This window comes from Dermacentor albipictus, chromosome 10, assembly GCF_038994185.2.
Source record: "Dermacentor albipictus isolate Rhodes 1998 colony chromosome 10, USDA_Dalb.pri_finalv2, whole genome shotgun sequence".
In the NCBI taxonomy this organism is placed as follows: Eukaryota; Metazoa; Arthropoda; class Arachnida; order Ixodida; family Ixodidae; genus Dermacentor; species Dermacentor albipictus.
The window spans coordinates 26,642,485-26,663,804 of NC_091830.1; the positions used below are offsets into that span (position 1 = coordinate 26,642,485).

A 21,320-nucleotide genomic window follows, 5' to 3' on the forward strand; every position below is an offset into this window, starting at 1 on the left:
ATGATTAAACCGGCTGTGATGACGCTGGCCCAGTGCAGTCGGCCAACCACCTGCCGGTGGTCGGCAAACAGACGGGCCACGTGCAAAAACCAAGCCCGGCCCAACCCAGGTAGCTGAGACCAAGCCGACTACTTATTCCATGGGCGTCGGCCCAACGTTTTTGGACGTGCATATAAATGTTGGCCGTACATATATGATACTAGCGTCCGACCCAACGCAAGCATTATACGATCCTTGCATGAAAGGTTGCAGACACGACTCAATGCTGCTGAGACGCAAATCCTTGTTTTTGATAGTTAAGAAAGCACGCAAATGAAACACGCATGTCATTCACAAGCACACTTTTGGCAAAGCATATTGTCGTTGGCCACTTATCCTAGATCACCATGGAAGATGGCCAATGTGTTTTTATTTGCACTTCGGAGATTTATGGTGTCTAGAATTGCTAAGACGTATACTCACAATATTCAAAGAGCAAATGTAAATGTCCGAAACGTCTTTAGAAAACAAGCACCACGCACACGCGCTGATGAATAAGCGAATAAAAAAAGGCAGGGTGGCGCCAGCAACTTTAGCAACGCATCGGGTGTATAACGAAAAAAAAAACTACATTTTGCACATTCGAGGTAGCGCCATTGGATCGGCACGGGTGCACACTGCACACACCGATCGTGCAAGATGCCGAGGCAGTGTCTCGGTCCAAGGAATTGAAGTCCGCACGTTGCTTTCCTCCGGCGCAGAACGCCAGGCACGCCCGTCTAAAGAACAGCTGCTTCGAGGAGAATCGATCGTCGTCGGAAGGCAAGGTAACGTCCACCCTGGACAGGAAGGCGTAGCGGATTGCCCAAGGCCGTCGCGATGGCGTCGCCGAACTGTTCGTCGTCCAGCTGCCCGTGGAAGGCGAACGAGGAGTTCGCGTAGCAGGTCCTCGTAAGCGGTCATCGTTTGCTTCGACCACGACGCGCCGAGGCGACCGCCCCGTCACCGAGTAGTCGCAGCGCCTGTCGCGCCATCTGGACGGCCAGCGGCGCGACATTCGCGTAGCTGGCCCCTGGCACGTCGTCGAAAAACAGCGGAGGCAGGGCGAACATGTATGGCACGGAGATCAAGTCGACGTCGTCGGCGATCCTCGTCCTCTTCATTACGGCCACCTTGTTGTAGATCCAGTGGTCTTTGCGCATGCCGAAAGCCGCGTCGAACCTGGTTCCACCGACCTCGTTCTCGGAGAGGGAAGAGCGGGCGCCGAAGGCGGTGACTTGGAGAGCTCTCGCCCTGGAAACCGCGGCGCGTTCTGTCCTCATCGGTCACCCACGCGCCCAGCACGTGGGCCTCGACCCCGATCACCAACTTGAGGGCCGAGAAGTAGGTTTCCACGGTCTGTGCGGCTGTCGGCGATGCGGACAGCACTTTCGCGAGCGAGTCCGCGAAGAGGAGCCCGAAGGTGGTCCACGTATCCGCGTGACAGACGTCCTCGACCAGCTTCCGGTCGCGCTCAGATCCCGAGGCAATCCTGAAGACGAGTTTCAGAAAGTTGGCCGCCAGCAAGGCTATGGGGTAGAAAGACCCTCACTTGCGGCACTTGGTTGAGGAGCGCTGATCTTAGGTTGCGGCAGGTGTCGTTGTATCCCGCAGCGATGACCCTTGTGTCACCTGGCAGGTTTTCCAAGCCTTCGACAGAGTTCGTCACTGTAATCCATTTTTGCGGCGCGAAATCTGCGCACTCGCTCGCGGAAATGGGCAACGGTTTAGAACCGTAATTTTCCAGGCGTGCGATGCTATCGTCGAGAGAGAGGCAGTCCTCGATGACAGTGTCATTAACGTCGTCGTGACCGATGGCTTTTAACACTGATTCGAGGTAGAGGCCACCGCTGCTGTCTTTACCGATGGTTCGGAAGCGTCCCTTGAAGGAGGCCACCCTGTGCACTTCAAATAGGGTGCTGTTGCCGTCCTTCGCAGCAGTGACGTTGACCAGGCCGTGAACGCGGTAAACATAAGGCGGAGCAAATTGGTGAATTCTTCGTCGGAGGTCATGTTCAGCCACAAGTGAGGCTTTATGTCAGTCACCTGGCAAGAAAGAATAAGCGTAGTGTTAATTCCTCTGACAGCGTAGAATCCATTAGCACACAAAATACTTATTTCTTTAGTTTAGCGTACGCAACTATAGCGTGCACTATACGCTCTAAATTAGCGTACGCTAAGCAGCGCACGTTTTCTACAATTTTAGTTGGCCGACGATATCTTCAGATCTTTGAGACCATATGCCATCGTTGCGGCTATTTCGCGCCTGTAGCGATAGGCGGCGCTGACATCTCGAACGTTTCGTTCGTTAGGCTTCGACTCGTTCGAAACGAGAAGTGATCTCGAAAACACCACGAAGTTATCCGTAATACTCTGTCGTCGAAGCGGCCTGAGACTAAGCGAAAGCCGTTTACACAGTCATTTGCTACGAACGAAGTGCATTTTACAAAAGCAACGCCGAATTCAACTCTAAGCGGGCAGCCGGGACCGCCGCCATGTTTCCCGCAAACTCCGCAGACCACGCAAAAACGCTAACGCTAACTCGTTTGCGTTGCGTACGCCCGCTATACCCGCTATTTCGTTTAGCGTTCAGCGCATGCGCAGTGACGACCCGCTATTTTTTAGTGTACGGAATGGAATAGCGTACGCTATACTAAAACTGTCTTATGTCGCCTACGACGGCAAAGCTATTTATGCGGCATCGAAATTTGTATCGCTTTGCGCATGAGGAGTACAAAACTGCTTGCAGCCACGATATTCGATCTCTGTACTCTATGGGCGCTCTGGTGGATCAATAATTAAAATGAAGCACAGGAGTACGCTCCCACGTCTAAAGTTACCACCAAGCGTCTCGAATTTAGCGGCATAGTCCCGATTCTTGAATAAATGTCCCGAGTTCCGACTTAACCCAGTCGGGGACGGCTAAATATCCTTTTATTTTGTTTTACAAAATAACAATCAATTAGATAGATGGCTTTAGTGCCTATCAGCCCGATTGCACATTCTTCAATTTTGTCTTTCTTTGCATTGTCCCATTAAGGCGCTTTAGTTCTTTCGTGTTCTAGTTCCGTGCTAGGCCTTAGCCGTTCAAAGTAATTCCATAAGCACTGGCATCCGAATTAGTCAGGCAAGAACTGCATGTTTCAGGTGGTAGGGCTAAAAACATTTGTGCAACTCTGTTGCACTCACAAACTGGCGGCTGCTCATGTTTGGCTGCTAAGAAAAAAAAAAGATTATGGGGTTTTACGTGCCAAAACCACTTTCTGATTATGAGGCACGCCGTAGTGGAGGACTCCGGAAATTTCGGCCACTTGGGGTTCTTTAACACGCACTTAAACCTAAGTACACGGCTGTTTTCGCATTTCGCCCACATTGAAATGCGGCCGCCGTGGCCGTGATGTGGCTGCTAAAAGGTGCGCCTAAGTTCTTTCTTTTTTTTTGCTTTTCGTTCATTGTTGAATAGGTTGGAAGTCTCTGCAGTGCTTAAGCGTTCACGTGACCTGAGCGTTGCCACGTAATGCTTTAACAACGTCCGCCAGAACGAGTCGCCTGAAACGACTATGCGACGAGGGGTTGCCCTATTTCAGATTCTACGCTACGCGACAAACAACTATTTTTTCCCAGGGTCTCGCCGTCACCTTGAAGAGTTCGTCCAAGATTTCCCGAAGGCTCCGCTTTTCGTACAAGTAGGCGACGCAGCCGCGGTAGTAGTGGGAAACGTAATCGGCAGGTTCCTTCCAATCCTGCCGCGCCATCATCTTCCGGGGCGTCAGGGCAGTGTAGTTGCGAAGCACATTCGCCATGAATGACGACGGTGGTGGCGCTGGCGTCGGCAAAGACTCGTCTCGGAGCCAGTGGCCGCAAACGTGACGTAAAAGTCATGGCAAGGTGCCGCGCGCTTATCCTCTATGGCGTCCATGTATTCCAGCACCTGCATGGAGCGAATTTTATTCAGTTGTATAGCAGACACCGTAAATTCCGGAAGCATATGGTTTCCCACACAGCTGACTTGCCCTAACCAAGATGGCCGCGTTCCAGCTAGCAGCACTGGTAAACCCGAGACAAGCGTTTTCAAAGCTTGGATGGTGCGAAGAAGGAAGGCAGCAGGAATGGTGTCAGCAGCCCTCGTGTTGACTCCTTAATTATCACTCTAACCCGAGGTTGGCGATCGCAATTAAAGGGACACTAAAGACAAATGTTAAGTCAAGCTAAAGTCATAGATTAGTGCTCGAGAATCTCTAACGCGTCAATATTATCTCGAACAGAGCCTTAGTAATCGACAAATTGAGGTAAATGCAGGGCAAAATTAGAGACTACCCCGGGACATTCAAGTGCTTGCTCGATGACAAAGGCACTCCTCATATAAAGGCGTAGCAATAGCTTCTGCTCTGCGCAAACTAAAGACTTTGCCTCCGCAGAATCTGGTTGTCCTTAGTGACTCAAAGGCCGCGTTACAACAAGTATACAGTGGTATGCCATCCCTCAAGTTCCCACGCAAATCACTAGCCATCGTGAAAGAACTCAACAACAAAGGCTTCACAGTAAAGTTTCAGTGGATTTCCTCCCACATTGGTATCTCTGGAAACGAAAAGGTTGATGCGCTTGCATACGCAGCGCTCTATCATCCTCCCAAAGTCAAGGCTCCAAAGAGTAATCAAGTGCGAAAATCTGACATTCGAAATCACTTTGCGTCGCTTTGGGTTCCACCGTATGTGCCCTGCATAACCAAGAGATTGCATCGAGAGCAAGCCTCACTTCTATATCGAATAAGGACAGGATCTGATAATACACCGGCCTGGTTATCTAAGACGGGGCGAATCATTTCTCCAAACTGTACGGCATACAACGAGACAGAAGACATTGAGCACTTTTTGTGGTCCTGCTAGCAATTCCAAGATGAAAGGGACGCTCTCTTGCAGAATCTGCAAAAAAAAAGGACCTTCCGCATGCGCGCCTGCAACACCTTATATTTCCCGAGGGATCAGTTACAGCCCGCAAAGAAACTTTACGTCGCCTTATCGAATTCTTAAGAGAGACTGGTTTGATGGACGTATGGTGAAACCCTTCAGCGGTATTGTGCGAGGCGCTCGGGCGGAGCAATTTCCGGCCTTGATCGCCAGGCTAAACCCGCCTGTTGCTACAATTCACCACCACCACCACCACCACCACCACCACTCTGTCAATAGCACTCAACCACTCTTTAGAAAAACCATAATTATATTGCATTGTAACAGGACAGAAAATGCTAGTTGTCCAGTTCGATTTCATTTTTAGAAAAAAGAACTCATTGACATTACCCTTGACATAGCGACGCGGCCATTCGACAGGTTTCGTCTGCGCTCGGCTCTGCGCAGCCCGCGCTTTCGCTTTTCACTAGTGTCGTTATCGCGCAGTGCTGCGCTGATTTCACTGGCTCGCGAAAATCGCACAAACTGCAGCTGAGTAGCACCGAATCCCATTTCCATGTGATGTCGCGGGCTGCCCGAACGGTTCACGCTACTTGACCAAAAGCAGCTTCTGCGGCGAATCCACCGCTCTGTCCTGGCTCGGTTTCTCCACGGCCGGGCGTTCGCATTTTGCGAAAAATACTGTACCGCCGTCTGTCGGGCGCCGTTCTACTCACCGACGGCCACAAAGGGCGGTGAAGGCGTACGCAACGTCACCACTCCCCGGTTGGGTGGCGGGAGATTTGAATTTCGAAAAAGGTATTCAGACCCTTCAGATGCAACTGTCTCGCAAACTAAGTCTTTTCTTGGCACGAAACAAGCGTTGCGAGGTTTCTGGAATGGTATTTAAACAGTCCACGTCGACTCAGCATTTGCCTTTAGTGTCCCTTTAAGTCAAACGAGGTATGTGGAGAAGCGCACTTGCGAAACTTCGCGTATACCCTATTGAATTTTATTGTGTGTAAATGAATGCACACAAATATATAGATACTTTCCGGAAACAAACAGAATTGTTCAAGGATCCCGTTCCATTGTAACTAAGCATTTTCAGGGGCAGTTGCAACAAACAAACTGGAACTAACACGCCAAATAATAACACAATAATGATTGAAGAGGCAGACATACAAAATAAAGCGAGGAACTGATCTAGTCGGTGTCCCTTCATTTTTGAGCGGCGCTGAGTGAAATTAATCACCGGCATCTGACTGCCATGAGCAAAAAAAAAATCATGGGGTTTTACGTGCCAAAACCACTTTCTGATTATGAGGCACGCCGTAGTGGAGGACTCCGCAAATTTTGACCACCTGGGGTTCTTTAACGTGCACCTAAATCTAAGTACACGGGTGTTTTCGCATTTCGCCCCCATCGAAATGCGGCCGCCGTGGCCGGGATTCGATCCCGCGACCTCGTGCTCAGCTGCCTAACACCATAGCCACTGAGCAACCACGGCGGGTACCATGAGCCAAGGCACTGAGCATGATCTCAGAAGCAGCACGTCGTCGAGTGTACTCGCCGAAATGCGAGGCCGCTGTTCCCCAAAAACGAACCCAAACGAACACAGACGGACGATAAAGCTTCGGTAACAAAGCGTTGTACACGTAAAAAAAGAAACGATAAGCTATTCAGCGCGCAAGCCCTGACTTTTGCTACGATGCCCATCTGCTAAGGCACCGAACGGCAAGCTTAGATTAGTGGAGCGCTGGACCGGCTAACGCTATCCCTATCCCTGCCAGAGATACACGCTTATGCGGACCCCTGATAAGCGCGCGTTGCCTGACGTCGGTTGTTTCGGATTGGCGACTTTTCCCTTGAACCGAAAACCGATCAAAGAAATGACGGTTTCGCTCCGAAGAAAATAACAAATAACGTTTCGGTTACGTTTTCGTTCCAAACAAAGATATCCTTATCGTTCGATATTCGTTCTTGTTTTCGTTCCGTTAGACACATTGGACACACCAGAGAGGACGCGAAAGCGCAAACGATACCAACTGGTTTTTCAGTTGGTTCTAAAACCAGGCGGTAATTTCAGCTCTCTCGTCCTGTCATGTGTGTCTATTTGTGTTAGATGATGGTGATTTATCAATGCGAAAGCATTACATCTGCGCCGTGACCACCGCATGGCCATTGTAATGATACCGGAAGCATTTACCCTGGGGAAATTCTAAAATTAAGTTATGGGGTTTTACGTGCCACAACCATGACCTGATTATGAGGCACGCCGTAGAGGGGGGGGGGGGGGGGGGGGACGTTGCTCGGGAATTATTTAGACCACCTTGTGTTCTTTGGCCTGCACCCAAATCTAAGTACATGAGTGTTTTCGCATTTCCTCCCCATCGAAATGCGGCCGCCTAGGCCGGGAGTTTTGGGACCTTCATCCGTTCACCGGATTTTATGCTTTGCATATTGCAATCACTCAGTTCAGCCCTTGGGCGCGGCCGGGCAGCCACCATTGAGGGTATGAGCCATTGTTCATTGCTGCGCGTCTCATATGTGGGTCTATTCTCTTTTAAGTTTGCTATGTTTGTTATTAAGTTGCTTCTATTTTTATGCGTTGCATATTGCAATCACTCAGTTCAGCCCTTGGGCGCAGCCGGGCAGCCACCATTGACCTTTAGCGCAACCACGTGACGGGACGTCACGACAGCCGGAGGAAAAGCTGGGCCCCAACTCGCGCAATATGCAACGCATTCTTGGCTTAACCAAGCTAAGCCTGGCCATTTTTTAGTGATGATTCTGAAATTAAAAAAAGTTAGAGCCATGATGCTGCCGGAACTGCTGACTCCTAAGCCAAGGTTGCAACTTCAGACGACAGCGATGAATTATTGCAACGTAACCATTGAGGAAACTTCGAGTTTACGAATACGGCATCGAGGTGAAGTCGCTGAAGAGCAAAGAGTGGGCGCATCTTCCCTTCCGAAATGCGCTATATACCACCACTTTGTACGCAAGTTTTAGTGTAATGCGTGTTGGCATTGGCTGTAGTTAAAATTTCATTATGCGTTCATTAGATCTATTCTCACGTCCTGCGTGCGTTAAATTATGTATCCAGTCTTTTCCTGGGACGAACGGCTTTGTCCTTGATTGGGTACTCTGAGGTTCTGCCTCCGCGAAATCGTTCGAAAGCTTAACACGAACCTGCATCTCGAGGAACAGCGTCAAAAAAGAGAGCGAAGAAAAGGGCTCGCGGGATTCTCACCTCCACGCATGCCCGGCTGACGCACAGCGCTTTGGACCTGGGGAACGCCCGGAAGACCAATACGCTGAGAGTGACGCCAAACAGAGCCATGAGGGCGACCGCAATTATCGCCACTGGGGTCGTGTTCAAGGAGAGCTCACCTGCATGCCTGTATTAGCCCCGAGAATTAGGAGTGGCGCCCTCTCGCGAGTGACGTCACGGCCAGGACGCCGCTCGCTCCGGCTCGCTCGGCTGCCGCGCGCGCTCGTTCCCTTCGTGTATGCTTGGGGTATGGGTGGCTCGAGCCGTACTTATTGAAGAATACGTCGGCTTCTTTCAGCTGCCATACCTTAACCACAGTTTCTTCTTCAAAAGCGTGTGAGTCGAGAAACTTTGCGGCTTGGACATCGCAAGCTAAGTAGCGTTAAAGGGGTCTACAAGGTTTTGCAATGCATATATATGCGCCGTGTCTATCGGTAAATTTTGACTAAAAAAAGAATATCTGCAAATTCAACGCGCGAAGTTGTGTATGATGCTTCGCTAAACATTTAACATTCCCTTAGTATTTAGCTATGAGAGGCATTGCATTTTACGTGGAAGAAAAATTTGGTAATTGGCGTCAACATGTTATCTGATTTTAGAAAGACACTGCCCAGCGAAGCTCTCATCATGATTCCTATTACTCTGGTGTGTTGTTCTATTCAAATATGGCCATTCATTAATGCGTAAAAAAATAGTTAGGCGCGCATTTCTTATGAAAAAGTTTGCTGCTACTTTCATCCCCCTCTGAAACAGGCCTCCAAAAAACGAATTGCTCATGGCTGCTAACACGACGGCGCGTCATGTAGAGTATTTACATAGTTAATTCACAAACACCATAGTAGCAATCACCTGAGAGAAAAGTTCCGTTGTTAAGATCGAGAGCCACTCAATTGAAAGTGATGAAATGTTTCATAGTGGCCCTCAGTAGCTTTTATCGACAATATGGCACACCCCTGATCACGTAACGGTAGCAATCGACTGTCCGTATGGCGAGGCACGATATCTTCGCGAAACCCATCAGTTCACTACAACTTCGAATTAAAACCATAAAGCATGTTTTTTACAGCGCCAACTGGAATGGCTAAAGTATTCTCGAGCTACTACACCGCAGCTTAGATTTCCTGTATACAAAAGGAAAATTGAAGCACCTTCTGTCTCCCCATGTCTCGATCCAGCGTTATTCAATTATACAAACGGATAACTATTCGCTTCGTCGGTACATAAAAGAGAACCTTGCAGGCAAATTAAGTTTGCTCCAATCCAATCGCAAACATTCATAAAGAAAGCACCACAAGCCTTGCATATACTTTCACTTGATTTCTGACCCTCCACCGGGGGAATTTCGATATCTTCAATATGTCCCATACTAGTAATCATTGACGCTTCGACTTCTTTCTGGCTGCAGCTATGCGGTCCAGCAGGCATACTTCACTAGAAAAATTGGGCCGAGCAGCCTGTGTCAGTTCGCCAAACAGATTCGTCATGTATATTCCTCAAGCAGCAAGCACCAGTAAATTTCTCAAGTGAGTTTGATTTGATTTATTAATTTCCATTTACACACACACATGTACAGAGGAGTGGTAAGTGGAGGTGGATGAGGGAAAAAAGTCGCACAGACGCGGCTTGAGGTAACCTTACCCCCTTAGGTACAATATGGCTGCATGGGGTAACACATCAAGCGCCATATAAATTACATTTATATAGTGGCCATAAAGCATTGCAGTTATACAATATATGAAAGAACAGTGAAATATTTCCACAATAACAATGCAAAACACACTGCGTCATTGAAATAAATAAATGATATACACTTGGTAATATAGACCAAAAAAGAGGAACATAACTTACATTGTTAATCATTAACAAACGCGCCCTAAAGAGGTGAGTTGAACGTGTAACACGGAAAAGGAAATATATATTGGTACATTCCTATTTGTACTCTGTAAATAGCTGTAAGCCTTCATTAACTTTACTTCAAATTTCCGCCGCTTAAAAAAAGTAAACACGTGAAGAACCGCCTAATGTTGACAGGCAGTTAAAGAAGCAAGTGAGGCATGTAGAATCTAAGCTCCAGTATTAGTTAACTCCCCGTGCTACTGCCGAGCGTTTCTGTGAGGAAATGCAAAAATTCGATATTATACCATGAACTACCCGTCGTGAGCAAACCTATTTTAGCGGAATAAAATCAACGTAACTGCTGTAGAAGTCATATATAGCCAGCTTTGTGACATACTTGTTGCACCGCGGCAGGTATGGTATCATAACTGGATTCCTATAGGCTATGCTTTTGCGATTGTCTATCCGCGCATGAAAAACCCGCAGTGGCTGGTCTGCGTCGCTTCGGCTGGCACTGTAGCGTTGCCTTCGAGAGCTGCATTGTTGTCTAAGAAATTAGCACTTTGAATAAATGTTCGCAAAGGAAGACATCGTAAGAATATATTTGAGACGACCACCGTAAGTATACAAGCAGAGAGAACGAGGGCGAACAAACGAAAACACCGCAGAAAGCGCCCGGACAACGCCCGAACTGTAGCAGACGACAGGCGCGAGTCCGTGCCCTGACGTCACGCGAGCGGCGCTCGCAGCGCCCCTGTTAGTTCGTTCTCGGGGCTAATAGAGCGGTGTCGCAGGTCCAGCAGGAGGGAAGAACATTAACGACAGATATCCAACGCGCTTGATCGTCAAATAAACGTTTGGCAAAGCTTTCTTAAGATGTTGCGAGTTAACAGCAAAAAGACGCGTGTAGCGCGCAGTTTTATTTTACGTCCTTGTATATACCGCAGGGAAGTGTTATCGATTTTCTCTCATAGCTTATTATTTATTTATTTATTTATTTATTTATTTGTAATATTCACGAAATGCGCAATACTAGTCACCGACTGCTCCACAGCGTTCCCATCACCAGAACGTTTTGTGATTTGGTTTTGGCGGTAACGTGCATACTTATAACTGTCGGCGCTCAGAGACGCGTTTTGCGGCGTAGCGAGTATACGTTCCCGCCCCGCCAGATGGCGGGACAGGTTTTTTTTTATCCGGTTAATATGTAAGAACAGTGCCACCCACCGGCACATCTGTATAGGTGAGTACAGATGGCGACATCGAAACCTTGTTACGACGAAGTGAACGGGGGAGCTAAAATTGCTTCGTTATACATCATTATTACACGTACTCTAATATGAATCTCTACGGGGATTTCAAAGGGAGCTTCATTTGCTTCGCTATATCCATTGTTTCGTTACATCCCGTTTCGTTATAACGAGGTTTGTCTTATATATATATAAACCGATTCGTTGTACGAGTGCTTTCCTTCGTGTGAGTTATTTGACCAGACGGCAGCAGCAGCCACGCTCAACAAAGTCCGCAAGGTTTCACTATATAGTTGCATCATTCGAAATATATGATGTCGACAGGATACCGTGCTGGCGCCTAAGAAAGATAGGTAAACGATAAAGGCGGCTCGTAGATTTTCACAATATCTAAATCTAGACAATAGGCGAAACTGCCATAAAATTGCGTGTGCCTCAAACCAAGGCAGGTTTGATACAAGTATAGCTTTGTTTGTTCCAGTGGCCCATGTTTGTGTAATGTTTACGGGAAGCGGTCTTCTTTATATTGGGGGGGGGGGGGAGCCGAATTCTCGCAAAGCCTCGCCAGCATAGTCTCAAATTTAAATTCGACAAGGCTCAAATTCAATCTTTTAGGCCTATTATGAGAAGCCAACAAACACTGACACCAGGGAGAACATAGGGGAAATTGTGCTTAATGAATGAAATAAAGACACGATAAGTTAATGGAAATTAAAGTTGGTGCAAAAACAACTTGCCACAGCTGGGGAACGACCCCACAACGTTCGCATCAAGTGGGGATCGTTCCCCACCTGCGGCAAGTTGTTTTTTCATCCACTTTCATTTGCATTAATTTATTGTTTCTTTATTTCATTTATTAAACAGAAGTAATTTCCTCTGTGTTCTCCATGGTGTCAGTTTTTGTTGGCTTCTCATGATATGACTAATCAAAATCGGGCCCCTCGGTTAACCCTCTTTCTTCTCGTTTAATCTATGAGGTTTTAGTATAGCGTTCGCAACCTATGTATACAAGGAAGTGAACAAACATGTCTGATAGTGTGATTTTCTGAGAAAAACTCATTGCCTACGTTGCTAGGCTATCAGTTACTTTTCCCCCTTTGTTTCCCCCAATATTGTCCGCTGTTGCTGCTTAGGGAACAGAGATGGAAAATATTTTGTTTCTGTTGCCGTGTCGCTACACTTCCCTTTTTGTTCCTTTCGCGGTGCCAACTGTTGCCTACATTCACGAGTTCGCGTGCGCGTGCTTTTTCTTACTTTTATTCCTTATTATACGTTATTCCTGATTATACAAACTGCAGTCGCATGCCAAAGCCTCGGCTAACCTCTCAATGTTATTCCTCACCAGCGCACGCTTGCATTCGCATTATACCGTTTGATGTGTGCGGTTTTCTTTCGACACATTCTTTGAGTAACGCGCAAGTAGCGTGTGTGCTGGGCAAGCCACGTGGTGCAAATCACGTGGCGGTGAGCGTTCAAGATGCTACTCGGCGAGGCCAGTGGTCTGCCATGAAGCAGCGCAAATGTTTTGAGCTGTTTTCTCGGCACACGCAAAATGCAAAATAGCACTTTTTTGTCCGCTGCTGCGGCTACTGGAATAGAATCGTTCGTTATCCTATCTTCCTGATATCGCGATCACACCGCGTGACGACATAAATGCGATAAGGCGCGTATCACTTTTCATCTGACAATATGTGCGGGGTAATCTAGAGTGTGTATACTTACGTGGTATATTTGTCCACTGGGGGAGAGTCCACGTGATCTCCTGGCAGCTTTCACTCCGCCTTCTGAAAGAAACCAAGAAGCATACAAGCGGGAAGGAGGGTCAGTGAATCTATGAAACGAAGGGTAAAGCGCTGTCCTGTGCGTATTGGACAGCCGCGCCCTATTAACAGAACGTGTGGATATATCCCAGTGAATTGATACTTGGAGGTTTAAACAAGCGTACACTCAGCATGCGCGAAGGAGACAAACATGCAGGACAGCAACCGCGCTGCATCTCTCTGTCCTGTGTAAGGATATTGATGTCCTGTATTTGACAGTACATCAAAAGAGCACGTAGCTGGAGTAGTTTATGCACGTATACTTGCAGGTACAAAAACACGCACACGTTGCAAGAAGAGAAATGGAGGACGGCGCCTGTTCTGTCTGTCTGTCCTTTGCCAAAACAGCACTTTTGCGCTAGACAGCCGATGTATAAGAAATGAACGTGTTTGGGGCTAGTGATCCATATTTGCAGGTTTAAATAAGTCCACACATTAGTATGAACAGGGGAAGACACAAGACAGCGCTTGCCCTATCTCTCCGTCCTGTGTTCGGCAGCCACAGTGAATTAAAAACGTATTGCTGGACTTCATACTTAAGCACGCATACATGTACATACACGTAATGAGAAGACGCGGGTTCGTATCCCACCTGCCGCCAGTTGTTTTCTTCATCTACTTTCATTTCCATTAATTTATTATTTCTTTAATTCCATTAGTAAGTGCAAGTAACTTCCACTAGGTTGTCCTTGGTGTCGTTGGTTGTTGGCTTCTTATGATGTGGTTAATAAAAACAGAATTGGGCTCCTCGGTTTCCTTTTTTCTCGTTTATTACATTAAAAGGGTCTCGAATCCGGCAGCATTAATGCCTTCAGGTGCCATGTGTGGGTTTATTGACCAGTTGCCATCGCCCAAATAGATCACGTACCCATGACGCCTGCGGCACAAAAAATGTTCCTTATCTGCTCCAAAGTTTGTGAGTGGTGGCGCTGACTAACACTCCCAGGGTTAGTTCTAGTAGTAAAAACATAAATACCCCAGAAAGTCGATGGGAAAACGGCGCCGCGGTAGCTGAATTGGCAAGAGCATCGCACGCGCAATACGAAGACGTGGGTTCGTATCCCACCTGCGGCCAGTTCTTTTTTCATCCACGTTCATTTCCATTCATTTATCATTTCTTTAATTCAGTTAGTAAGTGCGAGTAATCTCCCCTATGTTGTCTTTGGTTGTTGGCTTCTTACGGTTATTATTCATACATGAGGTTCGAACAACCACACACTTCACACAAAAATGAAAGATACGGGCCCTGCCTGTTCTGTGCGAGGACCGCACTCTCCTGTACCCGCGAATACGCGCAGATTACCTCGAGCATCCACTCGGGCGGCGATTTTGCGAGTATTTGCTGGCTTCTTTCACGCTGGGTAAAACACGATTATGCAGCTAGTATTCAGCAACAGAAAGCTGTATTGGGAGTTTTTCATCTCGCTCTACAATTTTCCCATCGGCGCTTCTAATCTCATTATAATATTTGAGAAGCTGATTATTCAGACTGTAATTAGGCGGAATGCAATAAGATAATCTGAGTATCTTCAAGCGACGGCAAACAACATTACCTTGGTTCTGTCCAGCTGCGTGGCATTCGCAAATATATTAATCTTCGTGCCCGATAGTTGGGACAGCCTGTATATGTAGTGGCATTTCCAAATAATCTTGTTCACAGTAAACGGATGTGTTGTGCAGATACGTTATTTTTCCGCGCTCTTTGCTTTAGCGAAGCAGTACCAACTAATGCAAGCTTCCACCCTCGTCTAAAAAAAAAAATCTACGCGCCAAAACAACGGTATGACTATGGGGCACGCCGTAGTGGGACTCCGAAATAAATTTTACCACCTGTGCTTCTTTAACGTGAACCTAAAGCGCAGTAATTGGAGATCTTTGGGAGAGGCCTTCGTCCTGTAGCGGGCATAAAAATTTGGATGATGATGATGATGGTGGTGGTGGTGGTGATGATGATGAAAGCTAAGTAATGACTTGGGCGAGTTGGTTCATACTTGGATAAAAAAAACGCAGCGCAACCGATACGAGGAGGAGGAGAAACACAAAGCTTGCGATGTATCTCTGTGTTTCTTCTCGTCCTTGTCTCGGTCGCGCTGCGTTTTTTTTTTATACATGTCTAAAGCTAAACACACGAACGTTTCTTTTGTGTGTGTGCTTCGCCACCATCGAAGTGCAGCAGGCGTGGCCGAAATCGGACCCGCGACCTCAACCTCGGAAGCGCAACGTCATATTCACTGCTCTACCGTGCCTGATCACTGCTGCGTTAGGAGGAGTAGATTTTAATGGAGAGAAAGGAGGAGAGGTCGGCCTGGAGAGCGTGTCTCTAGCCTGCTACTCCTCACTGGGGAATGGGGAAGTGGGAAATGCAGGGAAAGGTAGGTGGCGGATGATTATGATATGGTACAATGAGATACTATATACACGTTGTCCAATATGCGGATGCGCACTGGAGACGCAATACAATAAGAGTAATCTTGTCCATACAAAAAGTAATCTTGCCACAAAACGTTTTTGCGCAAACACCTTTCGCACTGACTACACGTCTCACAGCTTCTAGAGGCGATCGTCTAAACCAGTCTCACTTAAAAAGTTCAAAAGTGCTTTTATGGCACGTTGGGCACAGTCAACGCACTGCTGCGTTAGCTCAGTGCAGCAAATGCTGCGCGCTTGGCCCACTCACCTGGTTGTGCACCTAGTTGAGCTGCACCCACTGGTTTCACAACCATGCTTCTGCTGGCGCTGCAGCTGTTCCCGCGACCCGTCTGCCTTTGCTTCACGCTTCCAATGCGATGGAATAACGTGAGCATCCTCTGCTGCAAGGTGACTCGGTTCTTGTGCCCACAAGCCCGAGACAGCCTGCACCTCTTGTCCAGCTGGCGGTGCTTAGTCCTTCTGCTGCAGTTCCTGTTGATGCGGTTCCTGTTGATGCGAGACCTGCGCTTCCTGTCCCGCTGTTTTGTCCGGCTCCTGTTGTTGGCGTTCTTGTTGGAGCGGTTCTGTTGTCGAGTGTGGCTCCTGAAGTACTGCTGGTTGCTGTTGCTGTCCCCGACTTTCGCCGGCTCCGCTGCCGCTTTCGTCGCGTCTTTTTGTTCGTCGTGCGAGACAACCGGCTGGGGTGTGCTCCATGAGCTTCCCGTTTCTCGCGAATCTGAGCAACGAAGTAGAATCAAGGTATATATAGTTAAACGTGGCTTTCCCGGTGTGCGCAATTTCCTGTTGTCGCATAGTTGTTACTGCATCAGTAAGAGGCAACAGCAGTCGTAGTATTGTGCTACAGTCGACTTCCGTTAATCTGACCCTTGCGCCACCGCGAGTCTTGGTCGAATTATGTGCAATTTTCTGCACACTGTCGCACTCACGCACATGATGCACACCTCGAGTTTCTTTCTGTTAGATGCCTCCAGTGGGTGAAATCAGCCCACAGTACATAAATATATACATAAAGACATGCTTGAACGATGGCGGGAATGAAACTTCTTCAACGTCTTCAAGCACAGCAGCCCAATTGCTCTAACGATTAGGCCATGATCGCACGCATGCTCCTGTCGTGCCAAAGCAACGCTTTGAAACGCCTGGCTCGTTCGTCACGTGCGACGCTCTCGCATTCTTTCCTCGTGAGAGCTATAGCGCGTTGAGACAGCGCGTAAAACTGTACTGCATTAGTAAGATCTTGATGAGGGCTAGTTGGTTCATACTTAGAACTGAGGTGAAAACAGCGCGAAAAAGACGAGGACACAAGGAAACAAATACCACAGACAAGCGCTGACTGCCAACTGGAAGTTTATTTGAAATTCACCGGACATTCATACCTTTCTCAGCATAGGCATGCGCACATCAGTCGCAAAAGCATCTGCAAATCAACAACATTTGAATCTTTCTTCCTGGTTTTCAATGCACCCCCATATTTGAAAAGACAAAATTCATAGGGAAAGGAAAGGGTAAAAAGGAAAGGGAAATCGTAGAGGCCTTTGATACAAGAAAGGAAGGAGATAAATGTGTAAGTACTCCCTCTCTTGCCTTGTCGGGAAAAGAAATCACATTTTTGGAAGAAAGATTAAAATATTGTTGATTTAATTTGCAGATGTTTCTGTGACTGATGTGCGCATGTATATGCTGAAAAAGGTATAAATGTCCGGTGAATTTCAAATAAACTTCCAGTTGGCAGTCAGCGCTTGTCTGTGGTATTTGTCTCCTTGTGTCCTCGTCTTTCTCGCGCTGTTTCACCTCAGTTAACTGTACTGCCTTCGGCATCGTCCCACGAAAACGGTTAGATAGGTAAAGAAAACTGGTCGGCCGATTCGAAGAAAACTACTCGCTTTTAAAACAAAATTAACTTGCCATCCCGGCCCTGCCAAAACGCATGTGCAGTGAAGCTTTTGGAAACCATCGCTACAGTTGCTGACGGGCAGTACACCACCGCTGGTTGTATTGCGGTTTCCTTTTCCCTTTGCCGCTCCTCGTATTCATGCTGCTCCTCAGCAGTCCTAACTATGCGTTGCCTCCATAGCGGTGCTGCAACAACAATGAAATCAGTTGCTAGGCCGGTTCTTTTATATATGAAAGGCTTGTGACGTCACTCCCCACGTCGCAAGCTGCCGTCGCCACGGCAACTTGCGCAGTAGTAATGTTTGCCGGGAAATGTATGCAGGGAGCGCTACGTGGTTTGCATTGTTAGCAGGAGCACGTTATCGTCGATTATGTTGTTTCGATGCTTGTTTTGTGCTTGTTCTTTAGTGAAGCGAATGCTCTGCTATATGTCGCATGCGTGACACCAAAGGATGTATGCACTTTTCACTTTAACCCCGAAGCATATTTTTCCGCTTTTTTTTCTCGTGAGGATGACGCCGCGAAATATCCTGACCAACTGGAAGCTAACAGCTTCGCCGTAAAAGGTCGTGTACATTCCACGTGCTGTGAAAATCCGCGTAAGCGAAGCTTTGACGAGTATAGACAAGGCGACATGGTGCATCACTATAAGAAAAGCGCAGCGGATTTCGGCAAGAAAAAAGTAAATGCTATTCAGGGGCGACATATTCTGCAAGCATCACTTTCGGTGACGCCATTGTCTTCGCCAGATTACGCGTGACTCGACGCCGGATACGTTGAAGAATATATATATATATATAGCCGAAAGCGTTCCTGTCACGTGCACATACACAGAGCGAGCCTGTATATAATAGCGCCAGAATCGCTTTCGGTCGTATACACCGACACATACACTCTAAAAACAGTTGCACCCTTTGGGGTGCTTTTTTGGCCCACAACAATAATCGTCACCTGCCTTGCCCGCGTTTCCTTTCTTTAACGCTGCGAGCCCGGTACTTCCCAGTCACGAACGACATGCGCGTTATCAGTGTGACGCAGCACTCTCGACAGGAAAGTAGCGAGCGCCGAGTTTTCAAGAAAGGAAACGCAAGCAACGCAGATGACGATTATTGTTGTGGGACAACTATACACCCCAAAGGGTGCAAACAGTTTTTAGAGTGTAGATATACCCTCCCCCCTCCCGCCACTCCGAAAGTGATCGCATCAACGACGACAACAACCGCTTCTACGATACTTCGCGAGACAGTCGGCGAGAATCGCGACACACCAAATCGAGGAGAAATGGGATCGCTTGCCGCGAGGTTTATACTTCATGGCAAGCGATCTGGCGCGCGACAGCGACAAGCGACGCGATGGAGATGGCTGTCGCGTTCGCTCGTCGCCTACAAGTCATACCCCATGCGAGCGATGACTTCGAGCGACGTCGGCGACGTCTCCTCAGTGTTGCCGGTATGAGGGCAGCACTATAGGCGCCGAAACTAGCGTGACGCGTGCTTTATGTGTTTTACTGTAAAAAGCAGCATAAAATATTTCTGAGTCTTGCAGTAGGTTCTTATCCTTGCACGTATAAAAATTCAATCGTTTGCTCGTTCCGTGCGACAATCGGAAGTACTTGAGTTATGTACATCCAGTCCCGGCTAGTCGCTCATGGCACTTCCGGGCGACGAGCGACGAATTCTAGATTTGCAGAACCGAGCGATCTGTTCAAGCGACGGCCCGATCCGTCGCTCGAAGCCGTCGCTCGTCGCTGTCGCGCACGAAATCGCACTCATGGGGTTTAGGCATACCTGAGGCGCCGCTGCTCATGCTCACAGGGCTCGCCAATCCGACCTGACCGTCCGGCGCGGTGTGGTGGTGCTTTCCTGCGATAAGCCCAGTGACGCGCCGCAGCTTATACAGTACAATACAACATAATACGTGCAGTAAGTAGAATAAAAAACAATCAATAATAAAATAAAATACAATAATATAGCAGTGGGATCTCCACGATAAGACCAATGTTCAGTCACTTAACGCAAGTAGAATCGAGTCAAATCAATTTTGTTTTGAGAGCAGTGGCAGTAGAGATTATAAAAAGAAGCTCTCTTCTGCTGACAGCACATGGCATGCAGCAGAGAAAATGACATAGAAAAGATGCATAAAAGTACATTTTAATACAAAGTGCGGGTATTCCAAACGAAATGTAGCATGCGTCGCTAACGTCCCCCTTCATTAAACTACCTACCTATATATATATATATATATATATATATATATATATATATATATATATATATATATATATATATATATATATATATGTATTGGCAGTCTAATAAATGAAAATTGCGGAATGGCAGTGTCGGTGTCTGTACGTCACCGATTTATGCAGTTGCAGACATGATCAATGCATCAAGCTTTTGAGTATGTCGCCATCACCGGTAATTCTTCTTTTAAAACATTTAACTTTCAGCGAAGAACTCTCGGTCAGAGACCATAAGTATCACATAATTTTTTTTAATATCTGACAAATTTCGTTCAAATCAAATTTGATGCAGCCAAACAAAAACCTTTCTACGTTTGGCATGCGTTTTTCGGCTCTCAATTTTTCTATGACTTAGCACTTTAGTGGTTTGGTTGTGAAGCACTTCGCGCTACATCTGAGCAACTGTAATCAGACAGCATTATCAAGATCATCCTTACCCACGTCTTTGATCGTGGTATACAGTGAAAGCGAGAACCTGTGTGACGCATTGTGACTGCACTTGGCCCCACGGCGATGACCTTGCACCCGCCTGTGGCCAAAGAGCTCCAAGTATCGGGTTTCAGTCACTGAGCTCTGTACATTTCCTGCGTCGCTTTGCTGCGGTCTAGTTGTTCCAACGTTAATAAAGGAGCCGTTCATATAGCTTCGTGTCCCACGTGAATTGGCTGCCTTCGCCTCCGCAGGGGTAACGGCTCCAGAGTTTGGGCACCGAAGGCGAGCACTCAAATCTGTAGTCGTAACTTTGCCGTCTCATCAGTGTATCAGTCTTCCTATTATAGCACGTTTTCCTTCCTCGCGCTTCCCAACTTTGCATGGTTGCGTCCGGCACACGAGTGCTTGCTGTGCGTCGACGGCCAACGCAAACGCACGGCCGTGTTCACACTCGCCGCCATATCGTCGGCTCTCGTCGCGTCAAGCTGTGTGAAATGGGCCACGACCGAATGTTGGGCTATAGTTTCTAACACATTAGGAATGGCGAAGCATTGCAAAGATAAATGTAATGACAAGGGGCAGAGAACGGGAACTCACCGATACATGCGCGATCGGCGAAGCAGCTCAAGACAAAAGAAATGTACGTCTGCTTTACATGCCACTGGCTCAGACTTCTGCCGGTGGCGGCGCTGTTCGCCAACACGACGCTGGCGACTTACGACGGCCGCCCGGTGTTGCGCACCCGATGTTAGGGCACGCAAGAACGCAAAAAAATATACACTGGAGTGCAAAAGGAGTGCAAAATGACGCAAGCGGGGCGCAGGGCTTTTGGTACCTCAAAGACGCTTGGGTCCGCTATTTCTATAGGGCTACCTATGTCCCTTACGAAACACCGGTTTACCAGGGCCGTGGACGATAGCAGCAACGCTGGTAGCGCCATCTTGTATTACTTTGTCGACGTACAACGCATTAAAAAGGTGTTCTGTCGAAAGAAAGAAAAAGCTGCGTGTTAACGCCTATATCCCTGCCAACTGTTTACGCCAGCAGCCAAGTAGGATATGGTTGATCACTGCAATAAGAAGTCGCAATTTCGCCCTAAAGGAAAAGCACTGATAGCGATAGCGAACTATTACACAGCTACACGAGGTAAGATTCGTAGAACGAACTGCAATAAACACTGGCTTACTAACTAAATTATCAAGCGCGCTGTCACGCGCGCACAGGGCACCATGA

The 21,320-nt window shown here is 47.6% G+C and overlaps 1 protein-coding gene across 3 annotated transcripts; it reads right to left on the reverse strand.

The window, feature by feature from the left end:
* Positions 1-272: 272 nt before the first annotated feature.
* Positions 273-20,843, reverse strand: LOC139050577 (uncharacterized). 3 transcript variants are annotated; one of them, XM_070527137.1, is made up of 7 exons: positions 20,093-20,660; positions 19,198-19,272; positions 15,765-16,232; positions 12,990-13,051; positions 8,161-8,308; positions 3,657-3,949; positions 273-2,064 (listed from the first exon to the last, which is right to left on the reverse strand). In XM_070527137.1, the coding sequence occupies exons 1-5, from the start codon at positions 20,292-20,294 to the stop codon at positions 8,297-8,299; spliced, it is 819 nt and encodes a 272-aa protein (XP_070383238.1). In that variant the 5' UTR covers positions 20,295-20,660; the 3' UTR covers positions 273-2,064; positions 3,657-3,949; positions 8,161-8,296. The 3 variants fall into 3 exon arrangements, with proteins under 3 accessions (XP_070383238.1, XP_070383239.1, XP_070383237.1); XM_070527138.1 differs by lacking the exons at positions 8,161-8,308; positions 20,093-20,660 and adding an exon at positions 20,685-20,843; XM_070527136.1 differs by lacking the exon at positions 8,161-8,308 and having other exon boundaries at positions 20,093-20,654.
* Positions 20,844-21,320: the final 477 nt, after the last annotated feature.

Excerpts from the sequence above, each read along its gene's own strand:
- LOC139050577 (XM_070527136.1), bottom strand. The coding sequence starts at position 20,294 with ATGAACGGCTCCTTTATTAACGTTGGAACAACTAGACCGCAGCAAAGC. Across the intron at positions 16,233-19,197 it reads CATGAGCAGCGGCGCCTCAG|ATTCGCGAGAAACGGGAAGC; the intron begins GTATGCCTAAAC and ends TTCGTTGCTCAG. Across the intron at positions 13,052-15,764 it reads TCAACTAGGTGCACAACCAG|AAGGCGGAGTGAAAGCTGCC; the intron begins GTGAGTGGGCCA and ends GGTTTCTTTCAG.